General features: G+C 40.1%; 1 protein-coding gene across 2 annotated transcripts; it reads right to left on the bottom strand.

Annotated features, from left to right (window-relative positions):
- Window positions 1-260: 260 nt before the first annotated feature.
- Window positions 261-18787, bottom strand: LOC122830718 (sperm-associated antigen 1-like). Of its 2 annotated transcripts, none has more exons than XM_044116322.1 (19): window positions 18702-18787; window positions 18307-18448; window positions 17312-17471; window positions 17085-17207; window positions 16925-16995; window positions 16642-16754; window positions 16422-16527; window positions 15174-15304; window positions 14958-15064; window positions 14017-14149; window positions 12442-12882; window positions 8348-8447; window positions 7880-8032; window positions 6457-6614; window positions 5299-5440; window positions 3645-3771; window positions 3370-3528; window positions 2477-2800; window positions 261-2385 (listed from the first exon to the last, which is right to left on the bottom strand). In XM_044116322.1, the coding sequence occupies exons 2-19, from the start codon at window positions 18444-18446 to the stop codon at window positions 2257-2259; spliced, it is 2817 nt and encodes a 938-aa protein (XP_043972257.1). In that variant the 5' UTR covers window positions 18447-18448; window positions 18702-18787; the 3' UTR covers window positions 261-2256. The 2 variants fall into 2 exon arrangements, with proteins under 2 accessions (XP_043972257.1, XP_043972256.1); XM_044116321.1 differs by having other exon boundaries at window positions 18307-18482; window positions 18702-18785.
- Between the last annotated feature and the right edge of the window lie 11 nt (window positions 18788-18798).

An 18798-nucleotide genomic window follows, 5' to 3' on the forward strand; every position in this document is an offset into this window, starting at 1 on the left:
GTTCCTCTCCGTCGTCTTCTAGAGTCCAAACAGGAGCGAGGAGAACATCGTACTGACAGCAGAGTGTGTGTTTGCTAGAGGCGCGCTCGTTCACACTGCGGCCGAGTTTAACTGAAGACTTTTCAACAGCCTACCAAAGACAGCACTCAGGCTCTTGTTAGTTCTTTGACTCTTCAGCTGCCGACGGTAACGCGCGACCTTTTATTTTATTTTTTTATTTTTTTAAACACCGCGGGGATGAATGAAGACACGACCCAGGGTCTCTCCCCCACACACACATCACTGTTTTTACATGTTCCACTAATACTACGCAAATAAGTAAGGCTCCGGGCACCTGCACTGTTTCCTGTTCTGCTGTCGCAGAGGTTGATGGGAATGTGAGTTTTGTCTTGTGAATCGGGTTTGTGTTGCCAAAACGGTGCTGCTGAGCAGACTTGAAGTCGTTTTTGTTTTTTTTCTCTCTCTCTTTTTTTCTTTCTCCCAAACTGTTCTGTGGTCTGCCCTGAGGCTGCTGAGCTGGCTCTGGTGAACCTCTACTAGCTGTGTGGTTTTGACCCAGGTCTGTTCTGGTTCGGTTCCGTGGATAAAGCCTCATGGCTGCAGATCTCCCTTCATCACCGCTGAGATTCTTCTGCTCATTCTTCCTCTTTTACTTGGTTTTAACCAAAATAATCTTAATGTTTTGGTTGTAATTTGCACACCAGTGCCAGATAAAAGTGGTCGTTTGTGCAGAACGGGATTAAGGTGTTTGTATATTTGTTTGGTAATTTGCTTTACTATATGCGTGTAAATGCATATCTGCAAAAAAATAAAAAAAATGTATTATCAAATGTGTGTGTGTTTTTTGTGAAGCAAAAAAATGTCAAACATGGTGCGAAACACATTTTCTTTGACTTTATTGAACAGGCCTCTGAATTCTGTACAGATGACAATTTTACTAAAACATATACAGCTAAAACTAGATTGTAGAGAACAAATATAAAATATGAAATTATTGCCTCTCGCCCCTAGATCGGGTCCCTGAATTTAACTGTACATTCAAAATGACTTTAAAACTGGGTCAGCTCTCAGTTTAGGATAATCAGAATGTTTCATTTTTATTCTTCTAGCATGTAAAAGAAATGTGTATTCAAATTGTGGTCTGATTAAAAAAAAAAAAAAATCTAGAGGTGCACTGATAAATCAGCCCAGATTTCCTTAATTTTGGGCGATTTTTATTTATTTTTATTTTTAATTTTATCCGCCGGCCTTCTCTACCTCCAAAGCTCTGTAAATCAGCCGCTGACCCCTTTGGTTGTGTTGTGAGAGAGGTCGCCACCCCACTGCTGCTTTTGCAACCTTTTAGACAAAAACAAAACGGCATCGGACAAAATTGGAATCAGATAGAAAACTGCAATCAATGCAAAAAAAAAAAAAAAAATTGAATCAAACTGAGAACTACACCAAATATTTAGCAGAATCAAAACGATAGGCACGCCGCTTCACTCGAGCTTTCATGTCTTATGGCTCATATGAAGGTGAATGTGGATCTTTGCCTCACCTGGCAGATTTTATTGACCCCAGCTCATATCAGAGGAAACACTAAGTGATTCAATACATCTTATTGCATAGTTGCTGAAACAGATTTAAACATGAAAGTTTTTTTTTGGGGGGGGGTTTTGATGCCGAACAGCAATGAGGTTTGTTGATTCTGTTTGTGTAGCGAGGTAACTTCAGTTTGCTGACAGCAGCAGTTTCTTTAATTAGCACTGAATACCTTCTCTTAACATGGCTGGTTAATAACAGCCTCTGATTTCAAAAGCTTCATGGACCAAATAAACAAAGCTCAGTTCTGGGAACACGAGTTTCTGTTATGTAATCCCGGCTGACCACCGGGGGTTGGGAGGAAGACCGCCCCGCTGTCTGACTCTCCACTCGACCGATCCCACATTGAGGCTGGAACACTTTTGTTGAGTTAAACGATCCAGATGTTCAGTTAAAGTGGTTTGTGCTGGTACATAAAATCTGCATAGCAAACTGTTCCGAAGAAAGAAAAAAAAAAAAAGAAAGAAAAGATATCTTAAGCCTTTATCCAAACGTAAGAGGACATTCAGAACTTGTCGGATTTTCCATCAGTTCCTTGGTCTTTCTGTGGAAACATTGTGAGCTCAGTTCTGGTGTAGTCTGTTGCGTAGAGCCCAGACTGGAGGAGCAGCAGCTCATGCAGCATGGAGGAGGCAGAGAGAGGGAGTGAGGGGGGGGAGGCGAGGGGGGGGGTCAGATGTATTTGTTGGCCAGATTCTGAACATCATCCTCGGTGAACTCTGTGCTCTCCACAGCTGAAAGACGCTCAAAGAGCTGAGTCACGTAGCGACGCTCGTCCTTCTCCAGCATCATGAGGGCGACCTGCAGACACAGTTCAGCTGTTCACCTTCATTCACATACGAGTTTTAGTTTGAGAATATTCACCATCCAAACCGCTCGCATCGCCTCTTACCCGGAACCTGTCAGCGGTGTGCAACTGATCGAGATGCCGGTACGCCAAGTCGGGCTTCTCTTCCAGTAAATGCGAGTCCAGTGCCTTCACGATGAAGCTGATGGTGTGTCCGTCCAGCTGGTTGCTAAGATACTGGGGAAGCAGTTCCGGTTCTGTGGATGCCAGCAGTTTGGCGCAGGCTGCCGTGTTTCCGCAGCAGCGCGCTGCGTTCAAAGACTGACCGAATTCGTAGGCGCTGCTGGGTTTGAGGTTGATGCTGATGTTGTCTCCCGTGCAGCTGCCCTCAGAGTTGGGAGCTTCCGTCACGGCCTCCTCATCGTCAACCTGCGGTACGAGACGGATACACGTCTTAGAGCCACGTGAGTTCTGGATGTGGAACCTCAGCAAACGTCTGAAAACTTACCCACCACGTCAGCTCCTACACATGTACAGTTGATTTAGCAACTCTTGAAATACTTAGCAACGTTTACGATAAAAATAAAAAAAAATTAAAATCGGTGGTTGGCCTATAAACTTTAATCAGTGCACCCGTAATGTGAATTCCAACCAGGACCACCATGTTGTTTTTCTGCTGATGTGCATCTTAATCAGTGAAGGTTTGTTCCACCAAATGAAACAGCTTTATATTCACACAGACTGATGTGTTTGAGCATTTTTTTCCTGTTCCTGTTAGCTTACAGCTAAATAAAACCTATTATAAACCTTAATACAGAAATGTGTTTATTAAAATGTTCCTGTAATATTTATAATATGGAAACTTGAGGCACCAATCATATCATGTCCTAAAAGTAAAATAAGGCTTTACACGTCCGTTATTTCTGACTTTATCAGAAATAAAGGTGTGAGCAGAGCGCAGACGGCCCGGCTGTTCATGAAACAGAACAGAGACGTACCTCTGTGATGGCGACGGTCTTCCTGGGTTTGTCCTGTGTGGCGCCGGCCAGACTCTGTCTGAGCAGAACCGTGACCTCCTCCAGCTCCTTCTCAGCCTCCTGCACGTTGGGGTCCAACTGCAGCACTTCCTGCAGGTCCGAGCTGCATGCCAGGTAGTCCTGGTGGGAGCGAACACACAAACTGGCTGTGGAATTCGTGCTGCACCCAAATGTGCCGTCTGTGTAAAAACACTGGTTTTAATGAAGACAGAAGCGCGGTGTTTGTGTGTGCTGACCTGGAGGCCCTTGTTGGCCAGAGCCCGTCTGAAGAAGGCCTTCTTGTTGTCCGGCTCCAGCTCCAGCGCTGCGTCGCAGTCCTGCTTGGCCTCACCGAACCGCTGCAGCTTCAGGTAGCACAGCGCTCTGGAATCGCACCAACAACCTGTCAGTTCTGCTCACCAGCCGCTCGGCTCGATAGACGAATGCCCATGGTTAGCCTGGAACTGTATTTGATAACACACTCCATGTTCTGTCATTATCAGACGACGGGTGAAGGGGTAAAACATTGTTTTGTGACCTAGCTCTGCTAGCTAGCTTTACAAATTAGGCTTTTTCTGGTTGCGTTCAATTTTATTTATAGGTACCAGAGTAAAGATGGTCGGATGCAAAAGCCCACAGCTTCTGGACTTCTCTGTGTTGATCACGAGATCCCGATAAAACCCACTTATGTTTGGGGTTGTAAAGTCTAAGGAGTGTGAATACTTTTTAAAGTCACAGTAGAAAGAGGATTACTTTCAACTAGAGTTTTCTACAAATTGAATAAGTTAAATGGAAGACATTTTTATCTTTAGAATTTTAGACATTTAAGACAGAAAATAATCCTTACATAGGGCTGCAGCTAACGGTTATTTTAGCAATCGATTATTCTATTGATTAATCGGATTTTAATTTTAACATCATCATGAAAAGCTAAGCCCAGTGTGTCTGGTCTGCTGGTCGTTTTATGGATGAACTGATCTCAATAGGAGATTTTGTTTTACAGAGTTTGAAGCGGGTGAAGCTAAAACGATAGCACTTCAGGAATTATAGAACATATTTACAAGTTTTTTTTTTGTTCACCTTCAATGCAAAACATATGTATCTCTTGTACAGTTTCCACTTAATTACTGCTCTAAGTATGTTCTTTAAGCCAATGGCCTTTTTTCTCCTGAAAATTATAAAAAAAAAAGAAAAGAAAAAAGGAAAAATAACTGATTTAAAAAATCTAGGCATATTTAATCCTCCCATGGTCTTAAGAGTCATTTAGAGCCCACAAGTTTTTTACTCTGTGCGCGGTCTGGCAGGGTTACATTAACTCTGTGTGTGCTTTTATGAGCCTTTCATGTGTAGTTTCGGAAACTCACGGTCTCATGGGACAAGGCCCTCCTCCCTGCTCCTCCTAAGCATTGCGCTAGGAATGTTTAACACCTGAAGTTGAGATTCAATAAAGATATTTTTGAACCGTGCTGCAGTCTTAGCACGGCGCTCAGGTGAAGCGCGGCAGATGTCACAGTCGGACAATGGCAAAAACTCGTAAAGGCGCACGTCAGACCGCACACACGTTAAAAAACTCGCAAGCTTCAATTGACCCCTTCTCTTACGATCGTGGGAGGGTTAAATGTCAAAAAAAGGGACAAGAGTACGTTAAAGAATCTCTTGTCTCTAAATGTATATTTGCCAGTTACTCCTCAGCAGCTACCTTGAGGTGACCTTGGATGTCTGTTCTGGTCTGTCTGTACCAAAGAAAAGCTATTTTCACAGCAGAGTTCATGACATGTGCGAACAGAATCGCACAGCAGGAGATTTTTCATCCCAGCAGCAGTTTCCTTTCTTCATTCTCAGCTGTGTGCCGACAACAGAAAGAACACAGCGGTAGAGAGAGAGAGAGAGAGAGATACTGAGTTATCTAACCTGTTGGTGTAGATAGCACACTCCTTTGGCTTTAGCTTAAGGCATTCTGCGTACTTCCCCAGAGCTTCCTGGTACTGACCCTTCTTCACAAAATCATTCCCTTCTTGCTTCAAAGCTGTAAAACGGACTTCTGCTCTCCGTTCTACAACACAGAATAGAGAGGTGATTACTTAACATTGATTACTCCTGTGCGGACCACTTGCATTTGCCTCTCTTTTGCCGTCATAAATCCAGCTGGCAGGACGTTTTAATCGGCCCCCTTTTTCACGAGCCAGTGTTGTGCAGCTGGGGGTTTAACGCTGTGGCAGAATGCTGAGCTGGCCGGACACATGGCATGAGAGAGAAAGTCAGCAATCAGTCACATCGTGAACTACGGGCTAATCAATCTGATGCAGAGCATCATCAGGGAGGGAAAAGTGTGTCAGCAGCTCTTTTCTTTATTAAAGTGTATTATTAGCAGCTGGAGCAAAGCCTGGGGAATGAGGGAAGCGCTTGGTCAGCGCAAGGAGGTGACAAATGTAATGTGGCTTCTAAAAGTATAAATGCATTTTGTGGCAAACACAAAAAAATTCTGATACTAAATAACAGTCCAGTGCAGCCACTTGCTAGTAGGCCTGACATCATGACTAATTCTGCCAGACAATAAATTGTCCCAGTAATTATCGCAATAATCGATAATATTGCTGTTTTGAGACCATTTTCAAAGGCATGGAAATGCTGCTTCACTCTCTCAAAGAGAAATGTAAATTTTTTATTTTTTAAAGAACTCTTAACAGTGGAATTGGAATGTATTTTTTTTTCTCCAAAATAAAACAAGCAAAAAACAATAAATAAAAAGGAAGCAAAAGTGGCAAAAAAACAAAACCATAAATAAAATGAAGTGTCTCTGTAAACAACATTCCCTTTCAAAAAATGTTAATCATCAGAATAAGAATTTCTAGAGAATAAAAAAAACAACTATTTCATTTGTAAAAACACACAATTGTATCCGATTGCCTTTTAGCATAATTGATGTAAAAAAAAAAATAAAAAATTACATTCTTAAACTGGTCAGGCGCTGTAAAATACAGCAAATTCCTTGGCATTAAAACTCATAGTTGCTTGTTCTGCAAGTCCAGGTCCGTTTTCTTCAGCTGAGGGTGAATGTTTTCAACAGACCTGCGTCTCTGGAGGCTTTTTCTGCCCGAGCCTGCAGGACCTGCTGGCTGGGGGGTTCTTCTCGTCGGTGCTGCTGGGCGGACAGGGGAACCAGGGGAATGTCTGGGAGTTTCTCTCTCCACTCTGCACCGTCCTGCTCGATCAGCATCCGGGTGATTCTGGTGCGAAAAAACCCCACAAAAAAAACAGAGCAGGTTTGAATAGAGCTAAAAAAAAAACAAAAACAAAAAAAACAAAAAAAAACAAAGCCTCACTTTTTTGTATATTTCACTTTCTGAATCCAAAAGTATTACAATAATTCCCAATTTTTTTTTGCTGTGATGTAAACGATTCAAATAAAGGGGTTGAAAATTAGGTGAAAAGACAGAAGAAAAAGGAAAATATCCTATAAAGTCTATGTCTATTTTTAGACGTGGAGTTCAGTGCAGTCATTTAGGTCATAGGTTTTTCTTGATTTGGTTCTTAGATGAGAAATAAAGAAAGAAATAAAAAGGGGAAAAATACTGAAATAAGACAAACATTTCTCCTCCTCGACTTTTTAAATGAGCCACTTTTAGCTTTGAGTAAAGCTCTGCAAACTTTAACCATATAAGAATTTTTAAAATCGTCAACTTCCTAAAATAATGTCCTGTCTTTTATTGGCCTATTTAGTTATTTACCCATTTGCCTAAATCATATTTTGGCAATAAATACAATTATTTTGGAAGATGTCAAAAATAACCTCTAATATTTTTTCATTAAAAGCTGCTCATTTGTAACCTTCACTATTTAAATGACGATGACGTGAAGATCAAACGTCCTACTTTTAATTTATTCAATATGGGAATTTTTTTGAACTTGAGCACCTTGAGTAACTTCCCTTGACCTGATGAGTGACTATAAGTGTTTGTATTGCATAACATAGAAGCACAAGTACTTTGGCAGCCGTATTTAGCCTTTAGCTCAAGCTAAATCTCTAAGTGACAAAAAAAAACCTGGTTGTGTTTAAGTCTCTGGAAATGTAACAGTTGAAGTTCTAAAAGTAGACATAGACAGACTTTCAAATGCGCAATTAAAATCTACAAATTGATACGGCTTCACTAATAATAAAAGAAACAAATAAAAATCAAAAAATATCAATACGAATATATACAGTAAAACGATTGACTGAGGTCAAGCAGTGGGCTCAGTAAACAACCCTGAGGGCAGCCAGCGGTAAGAAAGACGGCACTTGACTTATTTATATATATATGACCCTAACATAGTGGAGTCTACAAACATGTAAAGATACAGATAAAGAAGTAAAAATCAAGGTTTTCAGTAGGTGTCAGCCAGAAACCAATGACTATAAACCACGAGTTGATATTTGAAGGACAGCTGTGAACTGAATGCGTTCAGATTGCCCTGCTTCAGTGTAGCCGCTCTGATCGGTGGGAGCTAACACCTGTTGACGCTGTCGTGTGCCGCCTGCACGCTGGTGTCGATCTGCAGGACGGTCTTGTAATCCACGTAGGCCTTCTTGTAGCGCTCCAGCGACTCGTAAGCCATGGCCCGGCGCAGGAGGGGCTTGAGGGAGAACGGCTGCAGCTCCAGGGCTCTGGTTAGTATAAATAGACATAATTAGACGAGCACAAAGGATCAAGGCCCCTGTGATGCATGAGAGACGAGAAGATTGTGTTTCTGTATTTACAGTTCGTGTTTACATGCTGTTTTAGATGTCTGTTACTTAATACACGACACAGCGGTACGGTTTTTGTAACCTCATCCTTCTGCAGGGACATCAAGTGTTTTAGGGTGTGTTAATGGGAGTTTCCCTCAGTGATGGTTCAACACGCCTTCGTTAAAAGACTGGGATCGGCTACTGTAGCTCCTCTGTCATCATGCTGGATTAGGAGTGAACCCTGGCGCTCACCTGGTGCAGTCCTGTATGCAGTCCTGACTGTTGCCGTCTTTCAGGTAGCACGCTGCTCTGTTGGAATACAGAATACACAGATCCTCAGGACTATCCATCCCTGCATGGAGAGAAACCAGGTTCAGGTTGCAGATCAACTCTATGTTGGTGAATTAACAACATCACGACGAAAAGAAAACAAAATGAAACGCTATTTTACAAACCAACAATTTACCAAAAAAAAGAAGGATTAGGCTGAAGACAAGGCTCATTTCCCTACTCGGCAACCTACAGTAATGGAGCTTATTTACTGTCCATATAAATACATAAATAACTGCACACATTTATATTTAAATAGGCATGTATATAGTAACATATTTCACATAAATATAGTGTGACACAATGCATATATACATCTATGTAACAGTGTGAGCTTTTATGATTTTCCTTTTCATTTTAAGGCTCTTAAGGTTGACTAAAAAGCAAATCATTTTATACCTTCATTCAATTCCTTCCAGTTTCATGTTGATAACTGAAACGCAGCTCGACTTCACCTTACTGTTCAAATATTAACAAACCTTGTAAATTCTGTTTACTCTTTCTTAACTAAAATCATTTATGATTTCCAAAGGAGAGACTTCTGTTCATTGCTTTACGCCTTTAAAAATTTTAAAGTATAACTTTGAATGAAAGGTTTATTAGTTGGTTCCCTTTAACCTATTTTAGTAGACAGACAACACCAGCAGGAACAGACGTACCTCTCGGCTGCAGAGGCTACATCTTTTAAAAGATTTGCATGTCATGAATTACAATGTTCAAGTAATATCAGTTTATTGCAGGAGCATGAAATACTTTAGAAACATCACAGTAGCTACTTTCACTTCCTCCTTAGTGTTTTGAAAGTGTACATGTTGAAATAAAGGGTTCCTTAACGCACACCACATTTATGCTTTTCCTCACTGTGAAGTTGAATCAGACCACACTTTTCTTGTTATAGCTCATTTAGAATGACCAAAATTATGTCCGTTTGTCAGAAAGTGTAGTGAGAGCATTTTTGTTTTAGAAATGTTTTGTAACTTTCCTAAAATTCAAAGGTTTTACATACATTTGGTCAGCATCAGACATAACTGTCTTTCAAAATGCATGACTTGGGTCAAAACCTTTTTGGGCTTCCTTCCACTTTTTGTTATGCAGCTGTATGACTGGCAGCTAGTATTGGTGTCATACGCTTTATATGGAAACAAAAAGGGTTCCTTCTGTCTAAATGTATTATTTGGTATTATTATGCTACTTATTTGAATTCTTTGTTTTTTCATTTCAGTCTTTAGAATACTAAAATTTTGCACAAAACCATATATTTTTATCTTTCTGACTACATTATTTAAACCTATTAAGATGATGAGTTACTCAGTACTTGCCAAGCCTTTTTATAAAATATTGTTCTTTATTTCTTAGTTACTTTTTACCTTTACTTGAGAAGCTCTATGCTGTTGTTATTTAAGGGTTTACTGGCTCTAGTGCCCTTTATTTGATAGTGAATTGACAGGAAAGTGGATAATGAGAAAAGGGGGAAGAAATGCAGCAAAGGCCACCAGGCCAGGAATCGAACCGGTGACAGCTGCGTCGAGGACTTAACCCTGCGCCACCACAGTACCCCAGAGTAGCGCTTTGTTTACCTGAGTAAACAAAGCAATTATTCCATAAACTGGTTTTGGAGTAAACAGTGATCACATTGCTTGGTACTCTACTCACATCTGCGTTGCAAAAACACAAAATTTGACCACATATTTTGGTCTAGTTTCTAGTGCAAATATCTTAACACTCTTGAAATAAAACAGAACTGACTTATAGGTAACTTTTCAGCAAACTATAAGAATTTGTTTTAAGTTGATCCTTATTTTGTATTGATGGAAAAAGCTTTAGTTCCACTGGCAAATTATTTCACTTATAACATAGGGAAAATGTCTTGTTATAAATGGAAATAAATCAGCCAGTGGAACTGTCTTTACAATACAGGTCAAAATAGAACTGTCTTAAAGGTGGAAGTGATCAAATGGAGCCTTCTTCCCTCCTGTGTTGTTCTTGGATATCGTAATCCATTTCCTTTCACCAGAGGGTTAGGTGGTTGGAAAATCGATACAATCTGATGTTCCAAATTGGATAGGAAGACAGTATCCTTTGTGATCACAGTGATCACAAAGACAGGTTTAAACTGGTTTTGGAAAGGGCAAACACAGTCAACGCCTGGACGTGGTGCACACGCTCTACCAACTGAACTACTCAGAAAATTACTTTTAGCTTTTAAAAAAATAAAACTTTTGAAAATGAGGGCATTTATTCCATAAAATATCTAAAAGAACTGCTAAAACCTGCATTTGGCACTTAGTTGTTTTTAGTCAAAGTTATTAAGAGTCAGTGTGGAAAGTCTTTGCTAAAAGTGCCACTTAAGTACTGAGTAGACCAGATAGTCAATCATTTAATATCTAAAAATTACCTCATCAGGAGGACCAAAACATAAAGTAATGTGGAATTGCTGTTATTTGATGGTAAAAATGACAATAATTCATGTAAACAACGAAATGACAAAATAGCAAAATCAGGCAAAAGCAATTTTGCTCTAAATCAATTTCTTTGTATACAAAACTTACAAAACTTTAACAAAAACTGCAGGTGTGAATTTTATTCAAGGAAGAGGAGCCACACTTCAAAAATAAAATTACTGGCAGCTCAACAAAGTAAAAAAGTCCAGCGTACTAAAAGAACTCCTACAAGTACATTTTGTCCAAAATGTTACTCATGTAAATGTTACTAGTTACCAACCAACTCTATCTACAATCTTCTAAAGTTAATTTAACCAAATATCAGTGGAAGCTTGAGAGTCTATATTCATAAATTCACAAAAGTTATTTGGTTTAAAGTTCCTTTAACACTGTTAAAAAATAATTCTAAAGTTAAGTATAAAAAAAAATATACCACGACATTTATCCCCATGATGACCATCAATGCTTTACTAACACAGCAACATTTCTCTCCTGCTCCTCCACTGATCGAGGTGATGCTCATTATTAAACCACCTGTAGGCCTCTATTAACCAGCCAACATGTGCTACATTTCCTATTTTTATCGTTTTGGTTTACATTTGTGTCACAGAGTTACGGAAATGAGTCTGAGTGTTATGGACGGAGCAACGTGCTTCTGTTGCACTAAATGGCAGCAGCTTAGCCTGCCAGCTCTTCAAATCAAATCAGATTACAGATAACGACGCAGTATGTCAGAGACGACGTCTCAGCTAACGCTTTCTGCTAATGTAACAGTAGAGACTGTTTACATTATGAGACATATTTATATTCTGATACACTCATAGGAAATGGTTTTGCTATTATTATATTCTGTGTATATCTGTGGGGCTCCCTATAGAAGCCTCCACATGTACAGCAATCATCAGCTCTCTCTCTCTCTCTCTCTCTCCATTGACTGTTCAGGCTTTCACTTCCTGTAAAAAGAAAATACAGCACTAGTCCAACTCGTTCTATTTCACAGTGAGTGGTTAGTGGTCATGTGACTTGGACAGAGCAAAGCTGAGAGGCTTAGCCCAGGCTAAAACAGAAACGCTGTCCCTCCACTCCACAGCAGCCTAACTGTGACGCAGTGTTCAGGACACAGAGTCATTAAACGCACCGCCAGATCATGTCCCGGCTGTTTCAGGACCGTTCTTAGGCTGCAGTGGCCACTGCTGTGTGAGCTGACTCACTTCGGACAAACTGAAACTGACCTTTCCCAATCAAATGATGTCATTCAGAAGATTCTGGAGATCAAAACAGAAGCGCAGTAATGGCTGACAGCTTATGACCTTTGATATGCAACTAGAGCGGTAAGCCAAAGTCTCACAGCTACTGATAATTAAAACACGCAGAGATCTGCTCAGCCGGCTCTAGGTGTGCTGGTGAGGAATCACTGGTTGGTTAGATTCTGACTCACTGGTTTCTTGCCAGTACCTGTCTATGGCCCTGCCGTGGCTGCTTTCATCCGTAAAGTTTACTTCTCAAGACACTTCCAGACTCACCTGCTGCCTTAGAGTCTGACTAAACGGCACAATGTCAACAGCAAGGACTCACCTGAATCTGTGTAGCCCTGGATGGCTTGCGAGTATTTCTCCAAAGCATCGGCAAACTGTCCGTTTTTAAACAGCAGGTTCCCTTCATTCTTTAGCCGGGAAAGGTGTGGGGGGAGGGCTCCGCAGGGGGCGTCCAGATTGACAGTTTCCTCTGCTTTTCCCCCACCTGTAGTCCCCTTATCGCCCTGCGCTGAGGCGGTCGATCCCCTCTTGCTTGATCCGTTGGCCACCTTTTCCTTTGACTCCTCTGGGACTTTGTACTTATCCGAGGTGCCCCCTTTGCCCCTCCAGGGTCCATGATGCGAGTTGCTGGTGTCAGTGTGCGCGCCCCCATCCCCTCTACTGTGGGGCTTTTTTTGAGCGTTTCCCATGTCTCCCCTTTCAGCAGGAGCAGCAGAGCTCTCCTCCCCTCCCACAGGCTGGCTGGGTTGAACCGGACGAGCTAGAAGTTAGGCAGAGGGAGAGAGGGAGAGAGATAGAAAGAGAGAGAGAGAGAGGAAGAGAGAGAGAGAGACAGAGACACCCACAGGAAAGAGTCAGCGGTTACGTCAGGGCAGAGGGGGAAGGGTTGACACATGCTGCACCTCAAACGGGGAGTTCCAGGAAACACCAACTGCGAGCAGTCAATTACAAAAGCTGTTTATGGGGGAGGGAATTACTCACATGCAAATATTATATATCGCATAACCCTGAGGGACAAGAGGAATTTCCTCTATCCACGGCACTTATTACGTGCTATTATTAGAGCCCACTCAGATGTTCTGTGTGTATACAGGAAAAACAAAGTGTTCCCTCGTCCAGATCTGCGTTCTACATAAGAGGACATAAAGATTCTGTCTTTACCAGGTCCTAGGAGTGCAGCAATTTAGATCTTGGCCGCTACCAATTTATTTATTTTTTTTTGTCAGAAAAGTTGCTACATATAGCAACAAAGTAACTAAGTTGGTAACAGTGGGGTGACTATTTTTAAACGTGCATGTGCAGACGTGACCTGGTGGCCAGGTGTCAGTCAGTCCTCTCTCATGGCAGAGCAAAAGGGGACAGCAGCTGATTTTCAGACATTTGTGGAGGCAGACAAGATCGTTTTCACATGTATGCATCTTCTAAAAATAGGGTCGATTTATCAGCCTGTCAGTTTATCAGTGCACCCCTAACAATTATCCCACAGTGTCCTAATTTATTATCCAAGGTAGAGGCAAAAAAAAGGAAAAGCCGTTTGAGTAAAACAAAATACACCTCAATATTAAAGAGTCATGTAAAACATAAATAATAATAAAAATTACCTTGAGTAGTTGCTTTCAGTCTGCCTCTATTTGTTTCTCACATTCCCACTCTGCTTTATAACATTGCTTTGGTTCATTAAAGTCATGAATCTCTCTGCAATACCTTTACAATAATAAACGTTGAATATGCTTTTTTAAAGAAAAAAAAAAAAATGAAAAATGAAATGAACTGCATAATGGCTTTTAGAAACAGTCATGGAACAACATCTCCAGGCTATTTCCTCTCTTCTCTCTGTCTGTGTAGAACTCTGGAAATCAGAGATAGTGATAATTGTGTGAGGTTTCTGTCTCACCTCTCTGCTCCTCCTGTTCTTCTTTGCTGTAACACAACTCTTCCTCTACCTCTTCGATGAGGATTTTTTTCCCCTTGCTTTGCTGCTGTGGTGGGCAATCTGACATCTTCTTCTCAATTTTAGACAGAAGTTGCTAAACAAAAGCAATTTGTGCATTAGAATTTGGTCAGCAACCAAAACCAAATTAATTTTCAGAAACTACAATCCATGCATAACTGATCTAAACTAAATACAACACTGAATAGTACATTTGGGGGAGGGGGAGATTTTCACATTGAACTTATTCAAAAAATTACACCTAAAAGGAAAATAAATAATCAGGGGGATATATTAAAATATTATATCCACATTTCCCCCTCCCAACTAAAACCAAACTCTTACAGTGGCTTACAAAAGTATTAAAAGTCCTTGGAATGTTTTTATTACATGTTGCACCCTAAAATGTAATGTATATTTATTAGGGTTTTATGTGACATAATAGTTGAGCATAACTACGACATTTTCTACAAATAGAAATGTTAAAGCAACTTTTTTACTGCCTGTGATATATTCTCTTTTATAAATGATTTAGTACAATCTATATTCCAAAGGCAAACAGCAGAAAAGGAATCCATGAACAGTTCAGTCATTCCAATAACCAGTTGTAGGTACAAAAAGAAGTTGGGAAGAAAAGCTGAATTTGGTTAGAAAACATTTCATGTGACGGCGTGGCTAACGAAACGAGATAAGGCACAAAGGACTACAGGATAATCAACTAAACTAAATCTAAATCAGTAGTTAAAATCTAATCTAATACAGTTTGGCTGTATTAGATTAGTTAAGCCTTTTTCTGACTTGCTCTAGTATACTAAGGTTCTTAATCCTAAAGAAATACAATGACCCCTAGTGGACAGGATGCTCATTGGCACAAAATGATCGCTTCTCATAACTCTGTCATCTACCATTGCTGCAGGATTGTTCGGCTCTTCCTGAAGTACCGTCCTCAGGTCTTCAGAGGCCATTTCAAACTTCCCCATATGATAGTAAACAGTAGCACGACGCAGAAGGGCTGGTTAAAATGAAACACACCACAATAAATCCTCATTTTCTCATTAAAATCAGGACTCAAGCAGGTTTGCAATTTCACCAGATTACACTTCTTGAAAAAAAGAAAGCACCTTTTTTATTTCTTGGTTCTAGCTCAAGCACCTGCAGACAGTCTGTCAAGGCATTGTGCCAGCGCTCCAGGCGGATCTCTGCCTGAGCTCTGTTGTTGTACACATTCACAGTGGGGAAAATGGAAAGGCTCCTGTAACAGAAGAGAGCAAAAGAACTAAATAAGACGAAACTTTTTCCTCCTTTAGGTCGGTTCGGAATACCAAAATTATGTCTATTTGTTAAGTACCAGGATTACGAGGGGAAGAATTATGCAGACAATTTTAATCACTTTTTTAAATAATCAAAACTTTACAAAACCTTTTTTTTTTTTACAAACACCTTATCAGCTCCGGGCTTCATGATGGCAACTTAAAAACACTGACAATTGTTTCCTTCAGCCACTCTGTAACGTTTTGATTTTAGTTTACCAATTTGACTCAGGTCCAGCTGTTATCTGATGTTTTAAGATGTTGCTTCAGTATTTCCATGTAAGCATTCAGCCACACCCAGATTGTGAAGTATGGTGGTGGTCACTGTGTCAAGACACTTTCATTTTAATTTTGTCACATCACAAGACATGTCTCCAAAAACTAACTTCTTCATCCCTGTGTGAATGACCATGATTTTGCTTTTTATGTTACATTTGTTGTGATGTTTTCTTTCTGGCTGAGTGACCTTTCAGGCCGTGTCGTGGATGAACAGTGTGACGGCTGGACATTCCTATGTAGTTTTCATTTTGCACACAACTGTTTTCAACAGATGAACATGACATCTTCGCACTGGTAGAAGTCCTGGTACCTCGGCTCATTTCTTGACTGTCCTATGCAAGAAAGTTGTGCGTAGCAGAGGTACGCCTAGAAAAATACAGATGTGTCTCCAAATCCGTCAAATTTTGGAAATTAACCTATTAAAGGCGTATGTAAAATTCAAACTTTGAGGAAAATAAAATACAATTTATTAAAGAATCCCCCATTATTTAATGTTTACAAATTGTTTTGGTAAACCTAATGTAACTAAGACAGAAAGAAGTGTTGTCTGATTGTATGAAAGACAATTAGAAAAATTGGCTATTTATCTGTTTGTACTGTGTCAGTAAACTTCTAGTTTCAACTATTTCCATTCACAGAAAAAAAAAAAAAAGATTAAAGACGGAATAAAATTGAAACCCTCCTAAAAATATAACGTTTCACTTAGATAACGATGTGTTTAAAATAATGTCTTGCAAAGTGAAGTTCTTCATAGCAGCAAAGGTGTTTAGAGACCCTGACCTGGAGTAGTATGCAACCGCCTCTTCGTAATCGTTGGCTCTGAAAGCTTCGTTGCCCTTATCCTTTTCCCGCTTCGCCAAAAGGAGCTTCTCCTGATGCGACAACGCTGCATCACACGCCACACACACACACACACGTCACACACATACCCAGCAACTATTGTAGAATTATCACGTTGCGGCTGTAAAACACAACACATGTATTTTACACAAGACATTACATGAGGCATCCACTTCTCTCCTGATGTTGAGATGTCCTGAGTTCAGCTGGGCTGGTGGGTCAGTTTTTTGCATACTCCCATCTATCTTGCCACATTCCTCTTCCACATTGAACCTGAAAATGGAAAGCTTTATGGCAGCCAAGACCCTATATTTGTAGCATTCAGTATTTAACTGTTAATGATTGCATCTACAGATGGGATTATGCATTTCAAAGTGCATGCAGATGCTGTAGCGCTGCGTTCTTTCTTTAAAGCATAACAGACAAAAGAGAAAACAGCTCACTTGTCCCATTCTTGATAATCACGAGGCACAACACGCTTTGAGGGATTTCTTGTTTGTTTTGGGAGTGATGTCTGCAGCAGAAAAACACTATATAAAAATGTTTACTTAATGAAATCTAAGAGAAATGTTTACACTGTAGAACTGTTTAAAATAAAAGTACCTTATTAGGTGGAACAAAGCAATTTGAACTTCGTATAGGAGGTATTTTCACATCTGGCAGGTCCTCAAACACTGACTCCTCTTTCAGCAAGGTTTCAGTCTTTTTAGTTTCTTCAGTCCATGTCTACCAAACAGAAAAACAAGTTTAATGAAAATATGTTTATGGCTGAAAAACGTCCTTCATGACGAAATTATTGAATGGAAAAAACATGCCACTGAATATCATACCCTTAGGTCGTCAACAATTTGGTTCCACTCATCTTTAGAGAAGTTGGCTTCTGTGGCAACAGGGTTCTCCTTCCTGAGAGCTCGACTGTTAGGGTTCAGCTTCTCCAAGTGACTTTCACAGAACTTGATCAGATGTGGATATATGCCCTCTTCACCAGACCTTGACACAAAGTAAGCCTTAAGTCATCGGACTTCAAATTCCTTGTAAGATGTTAGTCAGGATTGGTATTCCATGAAATTTTAATTTCGAATTCTTTGTTTTCGTGCCCCTAATGCTTCATCAGATGGCTTTTAAATGTTGGTGTATTTCTGAAATGCTTTAATGAGCTATTTCTTCCAGTGCTTTCTAAAATGTTTTGAAATGGACCAATCTGCTTTAGAAAAAATATACCCCCACCAACAGCAAGACGTGAAGTCACCAGCATTCTGCTGTGGGGATGTTTTTCTTCAAAAGGGGCAAAGAAAAGGGTAAGTGAAAAAATTAATGGAGCTGGATACAGGCACCTGTTAGAGGCTGCAAAAGACCCGAGACTGAAAAGCTTTCTCGTGCATTAAGACACCAATATCTACTACTGCAAAAGTAATTTTGTTAAATTATTTTTTTTTCCCGCTAGAGTGGAAATAATAATAAAAACAAATATTGAAAGAGTGAACACCAAGAAACGAAGGAAAGAATATTATAAAGAAAAGCAACACCCATTTCCTTTGTGCACACAATGCACAGCAAACGTAACGAAAAGAAAGTTGAAGGAGTGGACTTGTCTCACGACGAAGAAGCCAGCTAAAGACAAAATTAATGTCAAACCATAATGTGCAACAAGGGAGCATCAGCAGTGAACTATTATCTTCTGTATACTCAAAGGAATTTATGCAGATATGTATCTAAGAGCGCGTTTGTTGGTCTTGTTTATTGTACTGGTTATATGGCAGGTATGTCTGTAAAAAATACAATAACAATATTGTTGGAAAAAAAAACTTGACGAAAAGAACATTACCTCAAAATTCTCAGTATCTTCTCCAGATATTTGACATCTTTGCATTTTTCTATGTAACCATAGTCCAGGTGCTCCACAGGGACCTTCGTACTGAAGCCAGCGGTTGAACTTTGACGAGAGAAAACTGCTTCCCCACTCATGGCTGAGAGCGAAGAGAATGTGACAAAATATAGGAACTGTAAAACAATAACAGCACAACTTTTAATAGCATAGTAGCAGAGCTAGTAGCTCTAATAACAACTAGTTCGGTGACAAAAAAAGTTTAAGATATTTATTTGAGGCTTCAACGTTCAGCCAGCATTATAAGGCAGGTCTGCCTTAGTTTGAAATCGTCCCATCAATTTATGTCCTATGGAAGCGAAGTCTAAGCAAACAACAAGAACAAAAAAATCTACCTTATCTGCTCCTGTTTTCTGTTTGACCAAAGCACAATGGAGACTCCGTTGCTATGGTAACCACCCACGGAAGACCAGCTGAACTGATCGGAAGCAC

The sequence above is a fragment of the Gambusia affinis genome, linkage group LG05 (genome assembly GCF_019740435.1).
Source record: "Gambusia affinis linkage group LG05, SWU_Gaff_1.0, whole genome shotgun sequence".
Taxonomy (NCBI): Eukaryota; Metazoa; Chordata; class Actinopteri; order Cyprinodontiformes; family Poeciliidae; genus Gambusia; species Gambusia affinis.

Excerpts from the sequence above, each read along its gene's own strand:
- LOC122830718 (XM_044116322.1), bottom strand. The coding sequence starts at position 18,446 with ATGAGTGGGGAAGCAGTTTTCTCTCGTCAAAGTTCAACCGCTGGCTTC. Across the intron at positions 16,528-16,641 it reads GAGAGAAGTGGATGCCTCAT|CGTTGTCGCATCAGGAGAAG; the intron begins GTAATGTCTTGT and ends CGTGTGATGCAG. Across the intron at positions 2,386-2,476 it reads ACACCGCTGACAGGTTCCGG|GTCGCCCTCATGATGCTGGA; the intron begins GTAAGAGGCGAT and ends CTGTGTCTGCAG.